The sequence below is a fragment of the Oncorhynchus mykiss genome, chromosome 6 (genome assembly GCF_013265735.2).
Source record: "Oncorhynchus mykiss isolate Arlee chromosome 6, USDA_OmykA_1.1, whole genome shotgun sequence".
Classification (NCBI taxonomy): domain Eukaryota; kingdom Metazoa; phylum Chordata; class Actinopteri; order Salmoniformes; family Salmonidae; genus Oncorhynchus; species Oncorhynchus mykiss.
The window spans coordinates 30,427,601-30,447,466 of record NC_048570.1 but is presented as its reverse complement, the minus strand read 5'-3'; the positions used below and the strand labels follow the sequence as shown (position 1 = coordinate 30,447,466).

Genomic DNA, 19,866 nt, shown 5'->3' with positions numbered 1-19,866 from the left:
CTTGCTGGCGCCCGGCCCGCCACAAGGAGTCAATTGTGCGTCGCCTCATGGGTGTCCCGGTCATGTCCAGCTGTCACACAGCCTGGGATCAAACCCGGGGCTGTAGTGACGCGTCAAGCACTGTGATAAGTACCTTAGACCCCTGCACCACTCGGGAGGCCCTGCATTTTGCAACCCTGAATCTGCTGATTGGCTGTTACCTCAGTAGGAATGCTTTGATTGGCCCCGTTCTCCAAAAGGAACTTCACAACTTCTAGATGATTCTCTTGTGCGGCCATGTAGAGCGGAGTGAAGCCCTTCTGTTACAGACAGACACACACATGGACACATACACACAGGAAGGAGCACAACACAGCAGCAACACACACACACACACACACACACACACACACACACACACACACACACACACACACACACAGAGGAAACACAAGCACACAGAAAGACAAGAAGGCAGACAGATATTAACAGAGTTGCATTTAGCTAATACGCTCTTAGAAAAGAGGGTTCCAAAAGGGTTCTCCGGCTGTCTCCATAGGAGAACCCTTTTTGGTTCCAGGTAGAAATCTTTTGGGTTCTACCTGGAACCAAAAGGGTTCTACATGGAACCAAAAAGAGTTCTGCAAAGATTTTTCCTACGGGGAACCCTTTTAGGTTAGAGAGAGCACCTTTTTTCTAAGAGTGTACGATGGCCTGACATCATGTTTCAATCGGGAGTTGGGCCAAATGCAGGAGCTTATGCACACCCAAAAATGTTAGTAGAGGTGCTGACTCATGGAATAGTAAACTGAAACTGTGTAAAAATAAAGAAAGTTGCGCACTATAAATGCTCCCAACAAATTCATGAGCATATATACAGTAGAGTGTGCGACTTTCTTTCTTTATTTCTACTCAATCAGGGTTGGGGTCAATTCTGAATTGTATTGAAAATAGCTCTCTTTAATTAGGGATCCTGGTGCCAAAGGTGCAGGAACCCTATTGCTTTTGTTAGTGTTCTTCTTTGTGCATTTTTCCTTTTGGTCAATATCTCAACAACACATGGGTAAAACGTTGTAGAATTTGGCAGGATGGTAGAACCCATCATGCGTACCTATGATGCACTCATTGGCCCCTAGGTAATGTAGCACTACAGTTCATTTAAAACCATGCACACATTCAAAACACATTCAAAACATTTGCCCAAACTATCAAATCCAACTCGTACAGGTGATTGACAACATGTCCCTGAAGATATGTACGAAGTTCAGTGTTGATATCTTAAAATGGAACATGGAAAACACAGGTCATGTGACTTTGACCAAAAAGTGCTAGTGTAATGCTAATGCTAAAATGATTCACTGAATATTTGTAGAATCTCCGAACTAGTCCCTAGCTAAATTGCTAAGGAAAATGTGTTGTGGTTAAAGATGGCCTTTACTGAGGCGCTAATGTGAACTGTAGGCTATAACTATTGGACCATGGGACTTAGGGGAATGGAATTTGGTAAACATGAAGTTGGAAGGGACAGTAGTCTATGGCAGTAGCATGGTAGCATGTAGTAGACATACCTCATCACGTATTAGAGGTAGAATCGTGCAATTTGGAAAACGTGCAATTGGTAAACATGCTTAAAGGTATGGCCTTTGCCCATTTCATTGCCAGAGTGCCCGACGAGTGACCAAGAGGTGCTATTTCTATTACTCAGACTGTTAATGCTGCTCTCAGTGCTGCTCACAGCAATACTTGAATTTGAATTGAATTGGGCGCATCCCACAGGAAGCAGAAATTGCATTGAATTTGAAATAAATTAAGTACAATTGAAGGAAATTCAATGAAATTCAAATAGCTACAATTCACTATACAAATGTTTATTTTGACATCTTGTATGATACAGTACTATACTATGTATAACATAATGAAAAAATACATTTTTAAGTTTAAGTTTTAAATAATTACAGTGGTCTGGAAATATTCTAAGATCATTTTGTAGGTTGTCTGTAATAATTCATAATTTATTTACATGTTATTAACTATCTGGGGGGGGGGGGGGGGGGGGGGAAATAAATGTCCCATTAGTTCCAACACTCCAGAATGTAAGGGAACTACCTAACATTTCATGACAAAAATACAAATCAAGATGCTGATGAAAAATGTCAGTTATAATCAAGCTTATGTTGAAATGGTATCTTTATTCTTTTTAGTAATAACTGGCAGATGTGGCAAAGGAATGAGACGTTCGTGTATCATGTCTCAGTTCAATTTCTTTGAATTAAATTATACCTCCTTTAATTCAAATTCAAATTTCAATTCATGGGTTGAATCGAAATACATTCCGAAATTCAGACCCCAAACCCTGAGTTCCATGCAGTATAATGCAGCATAACTGTATTATAACTGTATCTAACTGTATGTGTATCCGTTGTGGCTGGTGGCTCTTCTGCAGGGGGTCCTGCCAGTGGGGTCGGGGTCTCTTCTGACACTGGTGGGGGTCTCACCTGGGACTGGGCATTGATGTTGGCCCCGTAATTTACCAGCTCTGCCACCACTTGCTCCTGCCCAGCCAGGGCAGCAATGTGCAGAGCTGTGTTGCCTTTCTGTGGAGGCACAGAACAAGAGAAGACATGAGACATAATGTTTGTGTGAAAGCATCTAAAGTAGTGTAGTACTTGTAAGTAGTAGTACGCTTTAATACCGTAAAACTTCAATTCATAGCCCCGGCGTTTATTTGTTTAAATCACTGAACACAACAAGCTAGGCGTCTATTTCCTTAATGCACACAGCTTTTGCTCATTTGCAAAGTTAATTGTTTTAATTCTAGCAATCTAATCAATTTCTTAATTTCCTGCAGTAATGTGTTCTCATTTACACACTGTGTCACATTTCCTTTGTCTTACTATACCTTTATTTAGGAAAAAATACTTATTTGACAGAATAATTATTCTCCTCTTTAACTGTGCATTTTCACCAGGTCGAGGTCACTGGTTAGCAGTTTGTTACTGGCGATATAAACGGATGATTGCCATAATTATTTTACTGAATCAAATCTTCTAAACAATTCATGGTAGTTCATGGTAACCTCGTAAACAATTCATTTAGACCCAGCATTATTTGAAAAAGCCGTTGATTTGCTGAACTGAATGGCGTTGCCCGGCTAAGGGACAAGCGGCTATTTCAGACTCAGCGTTTGATTGAAGTCTTACAGTAAGTAGAATCATTTGAGTATGCAGTATATTGTACTTTGGTGGTGGCATAGGCTTTGTGGAGTACATGAGTGGTAATGTGGTATAGTGCAGGAGGTTGTGGGAGTACCTTAGTCTGGGTTTCCACATCGATGCCTCCATGTAGTAACTCCAACACCATTTTAACGTGGCCTTCTTTAGAGGCCAGATGCAACCCGTTGAGACCATTCTGAGGGAGGAGAGAGAGAAGAGGAGACCTCACACTGTAGGGTCCCTAACACACACTGCACACACTACACACACACACTACACACATAGCACACACAGAACTAAAAAACACAGACCTTTGGGCCTCCATCACACACTCCGCTCTCACACACCATAATAACACCAACAAGTCAGAACCCACACACTGAACACAATCTCACACAGCATAATAACACCAACAAGTCAGAACCCACACACTGAACACAATCTCACACAGCACCCTGAGACACACCAAAGGATCAGATCCCCAGACAAACACTGCTCTGCTTATTATACAGCTCTTCCTAGATGTATAAAATGCAAAAGTATGTAACTGAGTCCAACTGTGGTGTATGGTCAGGACAAACAGCCTCTACACATACAGTATCTACTAGAGATTAACAGTGCTCAGTTAGCAATAACGGTGGCCGGAATTATGATGATGATGATGATGATGGTGAGGAGGAGGAAGAGGATGGGAGGGGGATGGCAGGCCGGTGGTCTCGGGGATGGGAAGAATACGAGCTATGTGAGATAGGTCTGACCTCACACAGCCTTCCTTCAGTGACACAGGACATGTGAGGTTGGACCTTTCCCACACCACTGATATTAATCCTCTGAGTGGAGAGACCACAGCACACCATCACTCTACTGCAGACTGGAGGGGGAGGGAGGGGGGGAGGGGGGTAGAAGCAGAGATGGGAAATGGAGCATGGGGGATAAAGAGAATGACAAAGGAGGGGAAAAAATAAGTAGACGGCGTAAGAGAGAAATAACTTGAGGGGTTATGAGGGTGTGAGGGGAGGAGGGTTGAAGAGGAAGGGGGAGGGAGGGAGGTAGGGAGGGAGGGTAGGGAGAGAGGCAGTGCAGCTGGGCGGCCGGTGAGCTAGCCCATGGCAGACGTATCTACTCAGACTGGGTACAAGAGACACGACTGCCACAGCCAAGCCTCCACCTAACCTCCATCAGAATGACACCTCACTCTGCACAACAACAAATACAGCAACAACAACAACACACTGGGAGACACTCACACTCACACACAACACATAACCAATATCACATCCAATTTCACAACCACACTCAACACACTTGAGACAATTCCAAAACACTAATACAGACTTGGTTTGAAATGACACACATTGCATTATACATGATTCGAAGGAGAATGGCTTTCAATGGTAACCTGAGACTGCAGATAAAATGTACTGGATATGGCTGTAGGGTTCCTGTTTGTCCACAGGGTGTCTCTCTTCAGCAGCCTGAGGTCTCTTCACACCTACTTGTATGCATGTACTGAATCCTATGTTCGTTATGAGCGTTTAACCTGGGAATGTGTTTGATGCTAATCTTGATTGTAGCATTAGCGCTGGCAGCATTATAGTACAGAGGTAGAGTGTTTAGCAAACCATGGCTAAGCTGGCCTAATGAACTGGAGAATCACACACACTGCTGCCCTGTTTGTATGGCCTATAGGCAACCTCATCCCCCTCACAGCATAGTTGTCTCTGGCCACCATAGGAGCAGCCATCAGGGTAAAGCAGGCAGGATGGAGGAGATGGGCCTGAGGAGTAAACCCTACCCTATTTAACACCTTCCCCCGAATCCCCCACCTGTCACCTACTGCAGAGAGACTGGCCTCAAAACACACACACACACACACACACACACACACACACACACACACACACACACACACACACACACACACACACACACACACACACACACACACACACACACACACACACACACACACACACACACACGTCATGCAAACACGCACACACTTAAATCTTACACACAAAAATAACTACACACAGTAATTCACATTCAGGACAAACAATGATATACAGTACACACAGTCAGGGACAATCCACACAGCAGGTATTGGAGCAGAACAGAACACACTGTACACTGAGTTGGACCCAGAGCCAAGAAAGATATTCTGTTGGCTTATATCACATCAAACACATTCCAAGCCAAGAGAGAGACGATGGATGAGTCCAAAATGGAACCCTATTCTCTATGTAGTGCTATAGGCCCTGGTCGGAAGTAGTGCATTTTGTAGGGAAATATTACATTTACCTTGACACTCTTATCCAGAGCGACTTACAGGAGCAATTAGAGTTAAGTGCCTTGCTCAAGGGCACATCGGCAGATTTTTCACCTAGTTGGCTCAGGGACTCAAAACTTTCACTTACTGGCCCAATGCTCCTAACCACTAGGCTACCTGCTGCCTCGTATGGTGCCATTCGGGATGCAGTCAATCACCTCAGTCCAACAGAGAGGATCATTACATCAGTGGTGTACCGCTATTCATTTGAAATATTTATGGTATAGTTCCTCTAAAAGTGACTGGCTAGCTAGCTAACAAACATACATTACAGATCAATTCTTAAAATGTATTATTTTACACAACATCTTATCACAGCACTGGCAAACCACGGTTGACCAAAATGGCGGTCCTTTATCCCATCATAAGAAGGTTCATGTCTAGGGTTGCAAAGGGAGGGTAAATTACACTAAACTTTCAAAATGTACCAGTAAACTATCAGAATTTTGGTATCTTTCAAGGATTTTCTGTCATCTATCACAAGACATCTAGGGGCCCTTTTGGGTTTACTTCAGATTATCACAGACATCTGTGACTATCTCTGGCCCTCTCTCTGGCCTTATCACATCTAAAATATATGAAATAATTAATAAGATTATTTTAAAATAGAAAATGGAATGACAAAGTATTGTCCTACAGTTAAAATAAACCATCAACTGAATACCATTGGTGTTTAATATCAGGGTTTCCACATGAAATATTCTTTACATTGTTTTTTACCAGCTTTCATTTACTTTACTATGTCAATATTTGTTGTCACTGTCTTAGCTTTAAACTGGTGTTGTGCAGTACACCAGTGCATCACATCCATCTCACAGAAACACTCAGCATTTTATCAACGTAAGAGTTTCTTAGACTGCTTCTGTAACATGTGTTTGTGGGATAACCTACAAGTCAAATCAAAAATCAAATCACATTTTATTGGTCACATACACATGTTTAGCAGATGTTATCGCGGGTGTAGCGAAATGCTTGTGTTTCTAGCTCCGACAGTGCAGTAATATCTAATAAGTAGTATTTAACAATTCCACAACATATACGCAATACACACAATTCTAAGTAAAGGAATGGAATTAAGAATATCTAAATATATGGACGAGCAATGTCAGAGTGGCCTAGACTAAGATACAGTAGACTGACTCAACTCTAGATTTAGAGTTGCACTGCATTGGATGATAAAAAAACATGAACGTTAGCCAGTGACTCTAAAATATTCTTTCCTCTCTCTCTTGCCAATTCCTGCTCTTCCATGTTTTCTCTTTCCCTCTATCCATTCCTGCTCTCCCTTCATAACACTGCATCTGAACTTTGCTGATAAGACTCTTCATGTGTGTGTGTGTGTGTGTGTGTGTGTGCTGTCGTTTTGACATGGTCTGAAAGATGACTCATCTTCATTTGATCTAATGTGCCTATACAGTTTATACTTGTTTTCATACTTTTATTCATGCATTATTCTAGCGCTGCAGTATGATGACCCAACATTGTGAAATACTAGTTCCACAGCCAACGGAAATGGACAAATGAAATGAAAGAGTGTAATAAATCAGTTCCATTAGCTGATTGAGACTTTTACAAACAGGAAGGCTTTCATTGATCCTGGTGACTCCAAAATGAATCTCAAAGTTTGGAGACATGTATTAATGCACTCTCCACAAGCATTTTGATTGGCCACGGGCCTTGCAGCTCTCTCACCTGATTGGCTGTGTTGATGTCTATGCCGTTCTTTATATGGTCGAGGGCCTTGTCCATGTTACCAGAACGAGCCGCCCGCAGAAAACTAGTGACAGCATCAGCCTGAGGGAGAGAAAGGGGAGAGATAGAGGGGGGTGAAGAGAGGCACATAGAGTGGGAGAAAGAGAGATAGGTGTAAGGGAAGACAGAGGGAGAAGGAGAGATAGGTGTAAGGGAAGACAGAGGGAGAAGGAGAGATAGGTGTAAGGGAAGACAGAAGGAGATGGATAGATAGGTGTCAGGGAAGACAGAGGGAGATGGAGAGATAGGTGTAAGGGAAGCCAGAGGGAGATGGAGAGATAGGTGCAAGGGAAGACAGAGGGAGGTTGAGAGATATTTATATTATTGTCAGAAACCTTCATTCAAATCAAAACCATACAAAGTCAAAATACATACAGACAGTACAAGACTATAAATGCTTTCCATTGGTGTTTCCTTCATCTCCCTCCACACTGTTATTGAACAGGATAGGACAGTTGGGCCAGCCCCCTCCCATTGGCCAATCAGAAGCAGGCCTGGCAGCTGGGGACCCTAAAGGAAGGGGTGCAGGTGATTTTCATCCACATAAAGACAGACAGAGCCTCTGTCCCAGGCTCCATTCCCGTCCCCCTGAACCAACTGCATCCCAAATGGCACCCTACAGTATTCCCTACATAGGTGTTTGGTCAAAAACAGGGAATGGGGTGCCATTTAGGATGCAAACCTTAGCCTCGTTCTGAGCCTCTCACATCTGAGACTTGCTTTACCTCCTCACATGCAGTAGGAGATGAGACCAGGGGACACACTGGCGTTCTGGTGTGTGTCTGCTCTGCCCAGTGGTCTGGCTGGCAGTCTGGCTGGTGTTCTGGGGTGTTAGGGTGTGTGTCTGTTCTGCCTAGTGGTCTGGATGGCAGTCTGGCTGGTGTTCTGAGGTGGTAGGGTGTGTGTCTGTTCTGCCCAGTGGTCTGGATGGCAGTCTGGCTGGTGTTCTGGGATGGTAGAGTGTGTGTCTGCTCTGCCCAGTGATCTGGCTGGCAGTCTGGCTGGTGTTCTGGGGTGGTAGGGCGTGTGTTTAGTGAATGCCCTGGCTCATGGTCTAACACATGGTGTGGCCCTGTTTTGGTCTCTGTTTTGTTTGTGTCTGGGGGCTTCATGCCTCTCTCAGACAGGGGTGCTGAAACAGGATCACTCATGCGGCATGAGAGAGAGAGGGAGAGACTGAGAGAGGGACATGGAGAGAGGGAGAGAGAGAGAGAGAGACATGGGGAAAGGGGAAGAGAGAGGGAGGGAGCAGCAGAGAGAGAGGAAGAGAAAGAGAGAGAGAGGGAGAGAGAGAGAGAGAGAGAGAGAGAGAGAGAGAGAGAGATGGAGAGAGAGAGATGGGGAGAGAGAGAGATGAGGAGAGAAAAGGGTGTAGAGATAGAGAGAGAGGGACATGAGGAGAGGGACATGGGGAGAGGGGAAGAGAGATAAGGAGAGAGAGGGAGATGAGGAGAGAGAACGAGAGACGGAGATGAGGAGAGAAAACGAGAGGGAGATGAGGAGAGAGGTAGGGAGAGAGAGAAAGAGGGAGAGTGGAAGATGGGGAGAGAGAAGGGGGGAAGAGTTGGATGAGGGAGAGAGAGGATCTACTGCGGCAAACCCTCCTTCCCCCACCATTAGTCTATCTACAGTATATATTGCTATCAATTATTCCCACACTCCTCAGGACTCATTTGCTCAATGTCTGGGTCGTTACATGTGGTATCACTCCGTCTGTCTAGGTCGTTACATGTGGTATCACTCCGTCTGTCTAGGTCGTTACATGTGGTATCACTCCGTCTGTCTAGGTCGTTACATGTGGTATCACTCTGTCTGTCTAGGTTGTTACATGTGGTATCACTCCGTCTGTCTAGGTCGTTACATGTGGTATTACTCCGTCTGTCTAGGTCGTTACATGTGGTATCACTCCGTCTGTCTAGGTCGTTACATGTGGTATCACTCCGTCTGTCTAGGTCGTTACATGTGGTATCACTCCATCTGTCTAGGTCGTTACATGTGGTATCACTCCGTCTGTCTAGGTCGTTACATGTGGTATCACTCCGTCTGTCTAGGTCGTTACATGTGGTATCACTCCGTCTGTCTAGGTCGTTACATGTGGTATCACTCCGTCTGTCTAGGTCGTTACATGTGGTATCACTCCGTCTGTCTAGGTCGTTACATGTGGTATCACTCCGTCTGTCTAGGTCGTTACATGTGGTATCACTCCGTCTGTCTAGGTCGTTACATGTGGTATCACTCCGTCTGTCTAGGTCGTTACATGTGGTATCACTCCGTCTGTCTAGGTCGTTACATGTGGTATCACTCCGTCTGTCTAGGTCGTTACATGTGGTATCACTCCGTCTGTCTAGGTCGTTACATGTGGTATTACTCCGTCTGTCTAGGTCGTTACATGTGGTATCACTCCGTCTGTCTAGGTCGTTACATGTGGTATCACTCCGTCTGTCTAGGTCGTTACATGTGGTATCACTCCATCTGTCTAGGTCGTTACATGTGGTATCACTCCATCTGTCTAGGTCGTTACATGTGGTATCACTCCGTCTGTCTAGGTCGTTACATGTGGTATCACTCCGTCTGTCTAGGTCGTTACATGTGGTATCACTCCGTCTGTCTAGGTCGTTACATGTGGTATCACTCCGTCTGTCTAGGTCGTTACATGTGGTATCACTCCGTCTGTCTAGGTCGTTACATGTGGTATCACTCCGTCTGTCTAGGTCGTTACATGTGGTATCACTCCGTCTGTCTAGGTCGTTACATGTGGTATCACTCCGTCTGTCTAGGTCGTTACATGTGGTATCACTCCGTCTGTCTAGGTCGTTACATGTGGTATCACTCCGTCTGTCTAGGTCTTTACATGTGGTATCACTCCGTCTGTCTAGGTCGTTACATGTGGTATCACTCCATCTGTCTAGGTCGTTACATGTGGTATCACTCCGTCTGTCTAGGTCGTTACATGTGGTATCACTCCATCTGTCTAGGTCGTTACATGTGGTATCACTCCGTCTGTCTAGGTCGTTACATGTGGTATCACTCCGTCTGTCTAGGTCGTTACATGTGGTATCACTCCGTCTGTCTAGGTCGTTACATGTGGTATCACTCCGTCTGTCTAGGTCGTTACATGTGGTATCACTCCGTCTGTCTAGGTCGTTACATGTGGTATCACTCCGTCTGTCTAGGTCGTTACATGTGGTATCACTCCGTCTGTCTAGGTCGTTACATGTGGTATCACTCCGTCTGTCTAGGTCTTTACATGTGGTATCACTCCGTCTGTCTAGGTCGTTACATGTGGTATCACTCCATCTGTCTAGGTCGTTACATGTGGTATCACTCCGTCTGTCTAGGTCGTTACATGTGGTATCACTCCATCTGTCTAGGTCGTTACATGTGGTATCACTCCGTCTGTCTAGGTCGTTACATGTGGTATCACGCCGTCTGTCTAGGTCGTTACATGTGGTATCACTCCGTCTGTCTAGGTCGTTACATGTGGTATCACTCCGTCTGTCTAGGTCGTTACATGTGGTATCACTCCATCTGTCTAGGTCGTTACATGTGGTATCACTCCGTCTGTCTAGGTCGTTACATGTGGTATCACGCCGTCTGTCTAGGTCGTTACATGTGGTATCACTCCGTCTGTCTAGGTCGTTACATGTGGTATCACTCCGTCTGTCTAGGTCGTTACATGTGGTATCACTCCGTCTGTCTAGGTCGTTACATGTGGTATCACTCCGTCTGTCTAGGTCGTTACATGTGGTATCACGCCGTCTGTCTAGGTCGTTACATGTGGTATCACTCCGTCTGTCTAGGTCGTTACATGTGGTATCACTCCGTCTGTCTAGCTGTCCAGCTCTCATTCTCCTTCGCTCATCCCTATTTTTCTCTCTGGTTTCTGACCAAAGCATGGCCAGGGATGAATTAATGTGAATAAGATCGGGAGCAACCATCATTACCCTTTTTGTGATATCCCAAGTCCCAGCCACCTACAGAATTACAAACACACACAAAAACATACACACTGCACACATTGGTTAGGCTTAGAAATGAAAATACATACCCACCCAAGCATGTGCGACCACACACAGTGACTAAAAAATGTGTTCAACACAAGTACACAACACACACAGCCACAGTGACATTGGCCCCCATTCAGTAGTGACTGGAAATGACCCTCCTTTGAGACAGTGGTAACAGAGAGAATGAGGACCCACATGCCCAAGCCGTGGGCATGGCAACTAATGATGCAAACCCTCACCCTCACGCAAAGAAAAGACTGCATAAAAAAGAGAGGGAGAGGGAGGGAAAGAGAGGGGGATCACTGAGAAAGTGAGAGAGCTGTATGCAGCAGCAAATCTTTCAGAGCATTTCCCTGCGACAGACCGGTAGGCCTTTGAGTGTGATGACTAACTCCACAGCCTGAGCACAGACAACCACTTCTCTCTCAGCCACTAGACTCGTCAAGGGAAAAAGTCACAATGTTTCCAACTTTCTACTTATTAAGAGTTCATGTAATCTTGTTTAACACCACCGTTCCTTCCCAGTTGAAGGAAAAGCCACAATGCTTTCTGGGAAATGTAGTTCGTCTAAGAGAAATAAGTGACTCTCTCTATAGGCCTACCTGTTCCTAAAACGTATTCCCTCCACTTGATCACCCTTGCGTTCCATCACTTTTCTCCTCAATCCTTAATCATCTCCATCTGTCTGTCAACACCCTCACGCTGTCACTCTGGAAACTCTATGCGAGACATTTACTTTCTCATGTACAAGACCTTGAACAATGCACACTCACACAGACATGCACAACACTTACACAACACTTACGCATGCACAGTCCTTTTATACACGCTAAAGACAGTTTTGATCAACTGCTGTCCCATGTGGAAAGTTGAGGCTGAGACAGTCATCTTGGAGTGAACACCAAACAGCACTTAGCACTTGTTAGCACTTAAAGCAGATTTATGGTCAATCCAGTCTGTATTGGCCACACAGCATTTTTCTGCGATGCGGCCTCTGCAGCAGTCAGTGCATTCCTACTTATTGCGCTTCGCAGAACAGAACAGAGCTATTGTGAAGGGAAAATGTTGATTTGGCATCAGCAAACCTCCGGAGGCTCCGCAATTGCGTCACACCCTCTGTATGGAGCCTCCGGCCTGCATACATCGTCGTTTAGCAAGCTAGTTATCTATGGAAGATAAACAGCAACACTATATGGTTGTATAAGCAACCAGTGTTGTGTACCTCTCTTTCAGTTCCGCAGTGAGTTACTTACAGTGACAGAGTTGTCCTCGTCAGCCATGGCCTCTTTCCTCTCTGGCCTTTCCTCTAATGGCCTACTCTGTCTCTCCCACTGTGAGAAAGGCGATAGCCCCCCAAATCCCCTCCCTCCAGCCTTCTTCAGTACAACAAACTGACCCCCCTAATACACCCCAATCACTCTTCCTGTCGTACCCACAAACCCACCTGTTACCAGGGTTAAGATTACCGTAGCGGGGTACCCTCCTCACAGAAATAGATACTCATATAGTGTGTGTGTTTGTGAGTGTGTGCGTGTGCACAGACATGTAGAAACCTACTTAGCCTCAAATATATGCTGTCCACATACGATGCACAGGGTGCTAGACATTCAACCAAAGATGGTGAGTGTTTGTGTGTTCACTGCCTTGATGACTCAGAGAACATCTTTTCAACACAGTTTGAGCAAAAACAGCTGATGACACGACACCACACACACACACACACACACACACACACACACACACACACACACACACACACACGCACACACACACACACACACACACACAAACACACACACACACACACACACACACACACAAACACACTTTACCTTCTGGAATGCACTCCTACAAGGTGGACATCGGCCAACTTGGCCCAGTTCAGGCAAAGTTCAGATGTCAAAGGGTCATTTCAGCACAGGGAAAGTACAGAAGTCTGACATGACCTATCCCTACACTAACAGTTGCCCTCCATGTCAAGGTCAATAACTTGGTTGAATGTCAATTACACAAGGTATTCAATTTTTTTACTGTTCAGTACAGTGTGTTTATGTTGGTGTGTATCTGGCCTCTCTACTGTAGATGAGTAAGATAGTCTGGACTGTAGTGGTGTGTGTTAGGGAGAGGCACATGTCTGGTGCAGTCAGATAAGAGTGGAAGGGGCACTCTGTAGGCCACACCCAAACCCTGCCTGCCAGACTTCCACAGAGTAAGACCACTCTCAGTGTAAACAAACTTTCACTCGCTCACTAGCCTGTCTGACACAAATCCACACACAGAGACACGGATGAACAAACGCACACGCACACAATCCTCTATTGTCTTGTAAATCCTCATGCTAATCTTAACAAACCCATTCTGATAGAGATGGATGTGGGTCTAGCTCAAAGATTTATATATACACTAGATGACTGACAGAGCATAGTGGTAAAGCTGTCGCGCCTACATCTCCACCTATTCCACCCCAGCCATTAGCACAAGCCTGTCCTCCCCAATTAAGGTGGCACCAACATCCTGTGTTGGAAGCTATATTTATTCATGTCTACATTAGATTTTGCCACATTCATTTTATTACAAACACCTTAAATGCATACTTAAAAATGATATTATGTGAGCTAAACCAAAAAATAAACCATTAAAAAAAAAGCATTTTCCTTAAAGGATCATTTTGAGAGGTTACTAATGTTACTCTCCCCACTGCACCAAGAAAATACATTTATTTGAAATAGTGTAGTTCCACTAATTTCTATAGAGGATTGCTCCTACTGGGAAGTGCCAATATGGCCGACCGGTGGCTTCACAACACCATAGTGCCCTCAAAGCTCATCAATAAGCTAAGTACCCTGGGACTAAACACCTCCCTCTGCAACTGGATCCTAGACTTCCTGACTGGCCGCCCCCAGGTGGTAAGGGTAGGTAACAACACATCTGCCACGCTGATCCTCAACACGGGGACCCCTCAGGGGTGCATGGCCAAGCACGACTCCAACACTATCATTAAGTTTTCCGATGACACAACAGTGGTAGGCCACCAACAATGATGAGACAGCCTATAGGGAGGAGGTCAGAGACCTGGCAGTGTGGTGCCAGGACAACAACCTCTCCCTCAACATGATCAAGACGAAGGTGAGGATCCTGGACTACAGGAAAAGGAGGACCGAGCACACCCCCATTCTCAATGACGGGGCTGCAGTGGAGCAGGTTGAGAGCTTCAAGTTCCTTGGTGTTCACATCACCAACTATCATGGTCCAAACACACAAAGACAGTTGTGAAGAGGGCACGACAATGCCTATTCCCCCTCAGGAGACTGAAAATATTTGGCATGGGTCCTCAGATCCTCAAAAGATTCTACAGCTGCACCATCGAGGGCATTCTGACTGGTTGCATCACCGCCTGGTATGGCAACTGCTCGGCCTCCCACCACAAGGCAATACAGAGGGTAGTGTGGATGGCCCAGTACATCACTGAGGCCAAGCTTCCTGCCATCCAGGACCTCTATATCAGGCGGTGTCAGAGGAAGGCCCTAAAAATTGCCAAAGACTCCAGCCACCCTAGTCATAGACTGTTCTCTCTGCTACCACACGGCAAGCAGTACTGGAGCGTCAAGTCTAGGTCCAAAAGGCTTCTTAACAGCAGCTTCTACCCCCAAGCCATAAGACTCCTGAACCCCCCATTCATACGCTGCTGTTACTCTCTGTTTATTATCTATGTATAGTACTTTACCTCTACCTAAATGTACATATTACCTCAATTACCTCAACTAACCTGTGCCCCAACACATTGACTCTGCACCGGTACCCCCTGTATATAGCCTCACTATTGTTATTTTATTGTTGCTTTTAAATTATTATTTTTTACTTCAGTTTATTTTAGTAAATACTTTCCTAACACTTATTTTTCTTAAAACTGCGTTTTTGGTTAAGGGCTTGTAAGTAAGCATGTAAGGTGTTGTATTCGGCGCATGTGACAAAAACAATTTGATTTGATTTGAAATCCTCTCAATCGCCAAAACATAGTATCAGCAATCCAGGGTTTATTTACATCATTGGCCTAGCTCCTATAAGCCCTAGAGAGGACAGTGATGTGGGACTGGCTGGAGTTAGTGGAGCTACATCATCAATCACTCTCTACTGTTCTATTACTGAACTTTTTCTGTATGGAAAGAGAGACAATAACCTGCAGCATGTCATCATTAGCATCACAGTACACGGTAATGCTATGGGTATCCCATTGTCCTCAGGCTCTGCACACTGACGCAAACACTGTACCTCTGTCTCTCTCTCTAATCCTCACATTCTTCACTAATTCTACCCAGCTCTCCTTCCTCTTCCTTTGTTCGCCCCCATCTCATACAATCCTGTCCTCCATTCCCCCTATATTTCCCCCCTCTTTTCATTGCTTTCTCTCCTTCTCTCCCTCCCTGACTCTCTTGCTTAGTGTTCTGGTGCTGCGGCAGACAGTATGACATCACCGCCGAGCTGGTGTACTGCAGTGTGTGTGTGTGTGTGTGTGTGTGTGTGTGTGTGTGTGTGTGTGTGTGTGTGTGTGTGTGTGTGTGTGTGTGTGTGTGTGTGTGTGTGTGTGTGTGTGTGTGTGTGTGTGTGTGTGTGTGTGTGTGTATTATGAGTCCCAGGCGTAGTCTCAACAGTAAGGGATTACTGTCGCTCAGTATCTAAGTAGGTGTGAAACCACGGCACAAACGTCACTCTGTGTGTGTTTGATGACATGCTATAAAAGTGGCGGTTCTACTTGAAGCCCTGGATGACAGGACAGTGTGAGGCTGCAGTTAGGATAGGAAGGAGGAGCAGTGCGCGGAGGCAGTATAGAGCTGCCTGGTCTCAGGCTATTGTTCCGCCGGGGAAAGTGACTGGGGCTCGGACATTGATCTTGAGGAAGCCCACTCCCTCTCCTATGGTTTCATGGATCTGTGTGTGAGGCTGATACGGGCAACTAACCACTAACTAATGAAGAAACCAGCGATGAGTCTGCACTACGGATAGCCTGAACTACACAGCTCCCCCGTCAGGGAATTAATGCGAGGAAGCGTGTGTAGAACACACACACACACACACATCACAAATTTGCCGGCACAACACCAGATGCAGATCATACATATCTGAGATGCCACCCCAGCTATTTGTGCACCAGCAGAAAGGTGCCAATAAGGGGTTTTACATGTCGTATATGACAAGATCAAATCCAGCACATAATAATAACTGTTTTAGTACAGCTATAGCATGCTATCTAGGGCAACAACATACATAAGCTGGATATTCCTGCAGAGACATCTTAAACAACGATTCCATTTCCCTCTTTTGCTGACTTGTATTTGTTCTGGACATTGATTTTCTTTCCCTCCCTACCTGCCTGCCTCCCTCCCCCCATTTCTCTGTCTATTTGAGCTAGCTAGCTGCAGAGTGAACGTGCTGGTTCCGGTCAGGGTGGTGTTGTTGTGGTGAGGAGCCAGTCAGACAGAGACCCCGAGGGACTCTATGCTCTGGACACACAGGAACCAACCTGGCCGAGCAATTCCACCCGCTCACTCAACACAGTCTATCTGTCTGTCCGTCTGCTTCCAGCTATACCCTCTGATTAAATGTGTATAATAACTGTTCTCGTTCTCACACTTCCTATATCTTTCTTGGGGAACCACAGAAATAGAGAGGGGACTGTATATAGAGTGAGATAGACTGGAAGAAAGAGAGACCATAAGCATTCCTCATGTGTACTACTGTGTAGCTACACTATCATTACTATTGGTGACAAGGATGCAATTATATGGAATCAACTAGAGACCGCTAATAAGTCCCATGGTTGCAATAGACTTGATCTGTAATTAGGTTAACAGCTAGCTATGTAGTCACTGTGGGGTTACACTATAGAGTGAGATCAGAACCAAGAGAGCGAGTGAGGGAGGTGCGTAGAGAATTCAGTGGGAGTCTGAGCTGTCATCTGTGAAGTCAAACAGAAGCACAGTCAGTGGATCTACAACTTTGATCCGACTATCACTGAATGCATCTCTATACTGACGTTTCAATACGGCTGCAGCATCGAGCCCTTTCGAAAGATGCGCGTCCACGCGCGCGCGTGTGTGTGTGTGTGTGTGTGTGTGTGTGTGTGTGTGTGTGTGTGTGTGTGTGTGTGTGTGTGTGTGTGTGTGTGTGTGTGGAGACAGACAGAGGACAAGACCGAGAGCAAGGGAGTGAGTGAGAAGGGCAACTTAATCAGATACAGTAATTGCGACAACAGTACAAAATGTTTAGCCATTCTCACAACTATCAACAATGCACATACTTTGGAGCATTCACATTTCTTAAGGTTGCATCATCTGGCACTTCACAGCATCCTTTACCAGATGACATCTGCTGTAGCCGAAATCCCTTTCTACACAGCAATCTCACTGCCTATACAGTATACAGACAGAACACCTTAGCTCTCTGCTGTGTGTCTTTGAATCTACATGCTCCCTAAATTAGCATAGTGTAGGAGCTTCACTGAAGCCAAGGTCAAATAATGTAGCTAATGAGATCAGTGTACTGATCATAAATGTACTTACCAACCCCACACAACAGACAGCCCACAACAGGACATCACATTACAGATAGACTAAAAGAAGTCACAACACAAGGAGTATTACAGAACAGGACACGCACCCCTCACACACACACACCCCTGACACACACACACCCCTGACACACATACACCCCTGACACACACTCCTAATCTCAGACACACATGCACCGTTACTCCCTAATATACTCCCAGACAACCAGCTAGACTCTCTCTCCTGCAGAGAGCTGTAGTTGGTATGGGACACCAAATACTATCAATGTTATGGACAGAACATGAACAGACAGAAGTTCTGTTTTGAGAGAGTTAAAGTTAAATAATTCACTCCACGTTCTGTCACTGTTGTTCTATTCTATTCAATTGAAAACTGAACTGAAAGATGAATCTGTTAAATATGAGACAGACGTCATCAGGAGACTTCAATATGGAACAGAGAAGTGTGTTTTCACGGTGTGTCTCTCAGACAGCCCTCTCTTTACTCCTCATATCCATTTCCTCTATCCTTCACTCCTTTTCTCACTCCCTTTCTCTGTGTGACAGACAGAGACATGGACAGATTCATTAGCGAAGGGAAGACCAAATAGAGGGAGGGAAGCGAGGGACAGGCCTCCAAATAGTTCATGCGAAGAGGCAGAAACAGAGAGCAGCATGGTGAATGGCACTGAACAAGCTGTGAATCTAATCTGCATGATGACCTAGGAAAGGAAATGGATTCAAATAGAAGGATAGTCCAATCAAAGTTTGCAGTAACATGATACAGATGGACAGATGGGGAGCATTTGGGTTAGTTAGGGATCACAACATGGTTAAACTGTAGCAAAAAAAAACAGAGCAGACAGATTGGCAGACAGTCAGTAGCATGACAGAGAGAGGATAGAGTGAAAGAGAGAGTGACGAGATTAGAGTGCTGAAAGAAAGAAGGGGACAGATATTGGAACACAATCCAGTTTCTACTCACTCCACAGGTGATGATCTTGGCCGGCATGCCTGTTGGCCCTCCACTCCCTCTCCGCTTTTCTCTCTTTCTCTCTGTCTCTCTTACACACACACTCACACACTCTACTATCGTTCCCTTGCCCCCAGAGAGTGTGACACACACACTTGAGTGCACAGGGCCCGTCCAGGGGGAGGGGACAGGAGGGGAGGCTGGGGGTGAGGGGGGCCAGGGGGTTTATCTCTAGAGGAATGCTGCCTGTATCTAAAGACACACACACATACACACACTCATCAACAAATATATTCCCCTCAGTCTCACGCTGTGTCGCCTCTCCCACTACCTCTCCCTGTCTCTCTTTCTTCATGCCACTTTCTCCTTACTGTCTCCCTCTACTCTCCACCAGCTCCCCCCTCATTCTCTCTCTTTCATCCCCAGGTTGATCCCTTCTTTTCTGCTGTCCCTCCTTCCATACATGTCTCCCCACATCTCTCTGTCCCTCCTGTATTTTTTGTGACAGCCAGACAATAAAAACAATTCTCGGGCCAGGCATTTCCCAAAAGGCGTGGTGTTTTGGGTGGAGAAAGCCTGTGCTGTGTGAGCAGGTCTGTTCCAGTCTGTAGAGTGACTTAGCGCCCAGCGGGTGGGGGGGCATTTACGCTGCCATTGCCCTGTGACAATGGGCCAGACGCACGGGGCGGGGGGGAGGGACCAGGGGGGCGAGTCTCTCAAAGGGCCCTGCCTCTTTTAATAAAGCGTCTGTCATTCCCCGCCTGAAAAGGCCTCCTTTTTACCCCCTCTCACCTCCTTTCTATCTCTCCTAGCTAAACGCTGGGAAAAGCATATTGCTGCCAAAACCATGCAGAGAGATAAATGCTTGTAGGAGAGGGGGATGAGGGGGGTAGTAGGGGAGCGGTTGTTCCTCCTGATGGGGGGTTACACACCACTCAGTGTCACTGGACCGTGACCTGGGTAAAAACATCACGTGACTGGGTCCTGGTGTGTTATGTGGGTGAGAGTTTCCAGTGCCAACCACTGCAGGGCAGGGGGCTGGAGATACTAATGTCTGTGAAGAGATGACA

The 19,866-nt window shown here is 45.7% G+C and overlaps 1 protein-coding gene across 18 annotated transcripts in view; it reads right to left on the bottom strand.

Annotated features, from left to right (window-relative positions):
• Positions 1 to 19,015, bottom strand: part of LOC110525713 (ankyrin-1) — a 77,614-nt gene extending 58,599 nt beyond the window's left edge. For 3 of the 18 annotated variants that reach the window (XM_036979824.1, XM_036979831.1, XM_036979826.1), the window contains exons 1-7: positions 17,837 to 17,958; positions 7,998 to 8,448; positions 7,648 to 7,782; positions 7,213 to 7,314; positions 3,289 to 3,387; positions 2,475 to 2,573; positions 201 to 299 (exon numbers count right to left, since the gene is read on the bottom strand). In XM_036979824.1, the coding sequence (XP_036835719.1) occupies positions 201 to 299; positions 2,475 to 2,573; positions 3,289 to 3,387; positions 7,213 to 7,314; positions 7,648 to 7,782; positions 7,998 to 8,448; positions 17,837 to 17,871 (1,020 nt within the window). In that variant the 5' untranslated portion in view covers positions 17,872 to 17,958. Of the gene's footprint in view, positions 1 to 200; positions 300 to 2,474; positions 2,574 to 3,288; positions 3,388 to 7,212; positions 7,315 to 7,647; positions 7,783 to 7,997; positions 8,449 to 17,836; positions 17,962 to 18,808 lie in introns of those variants that run through there. The other 15 variants (XM_036979827.1, XM_036979830.1, XM_036979828.1 and 12 more) reach the window with 13 other exon arrangements.
• Between the last annotated feature and the right edge of the window lie 851 nt (positions 19,016 to 19,866).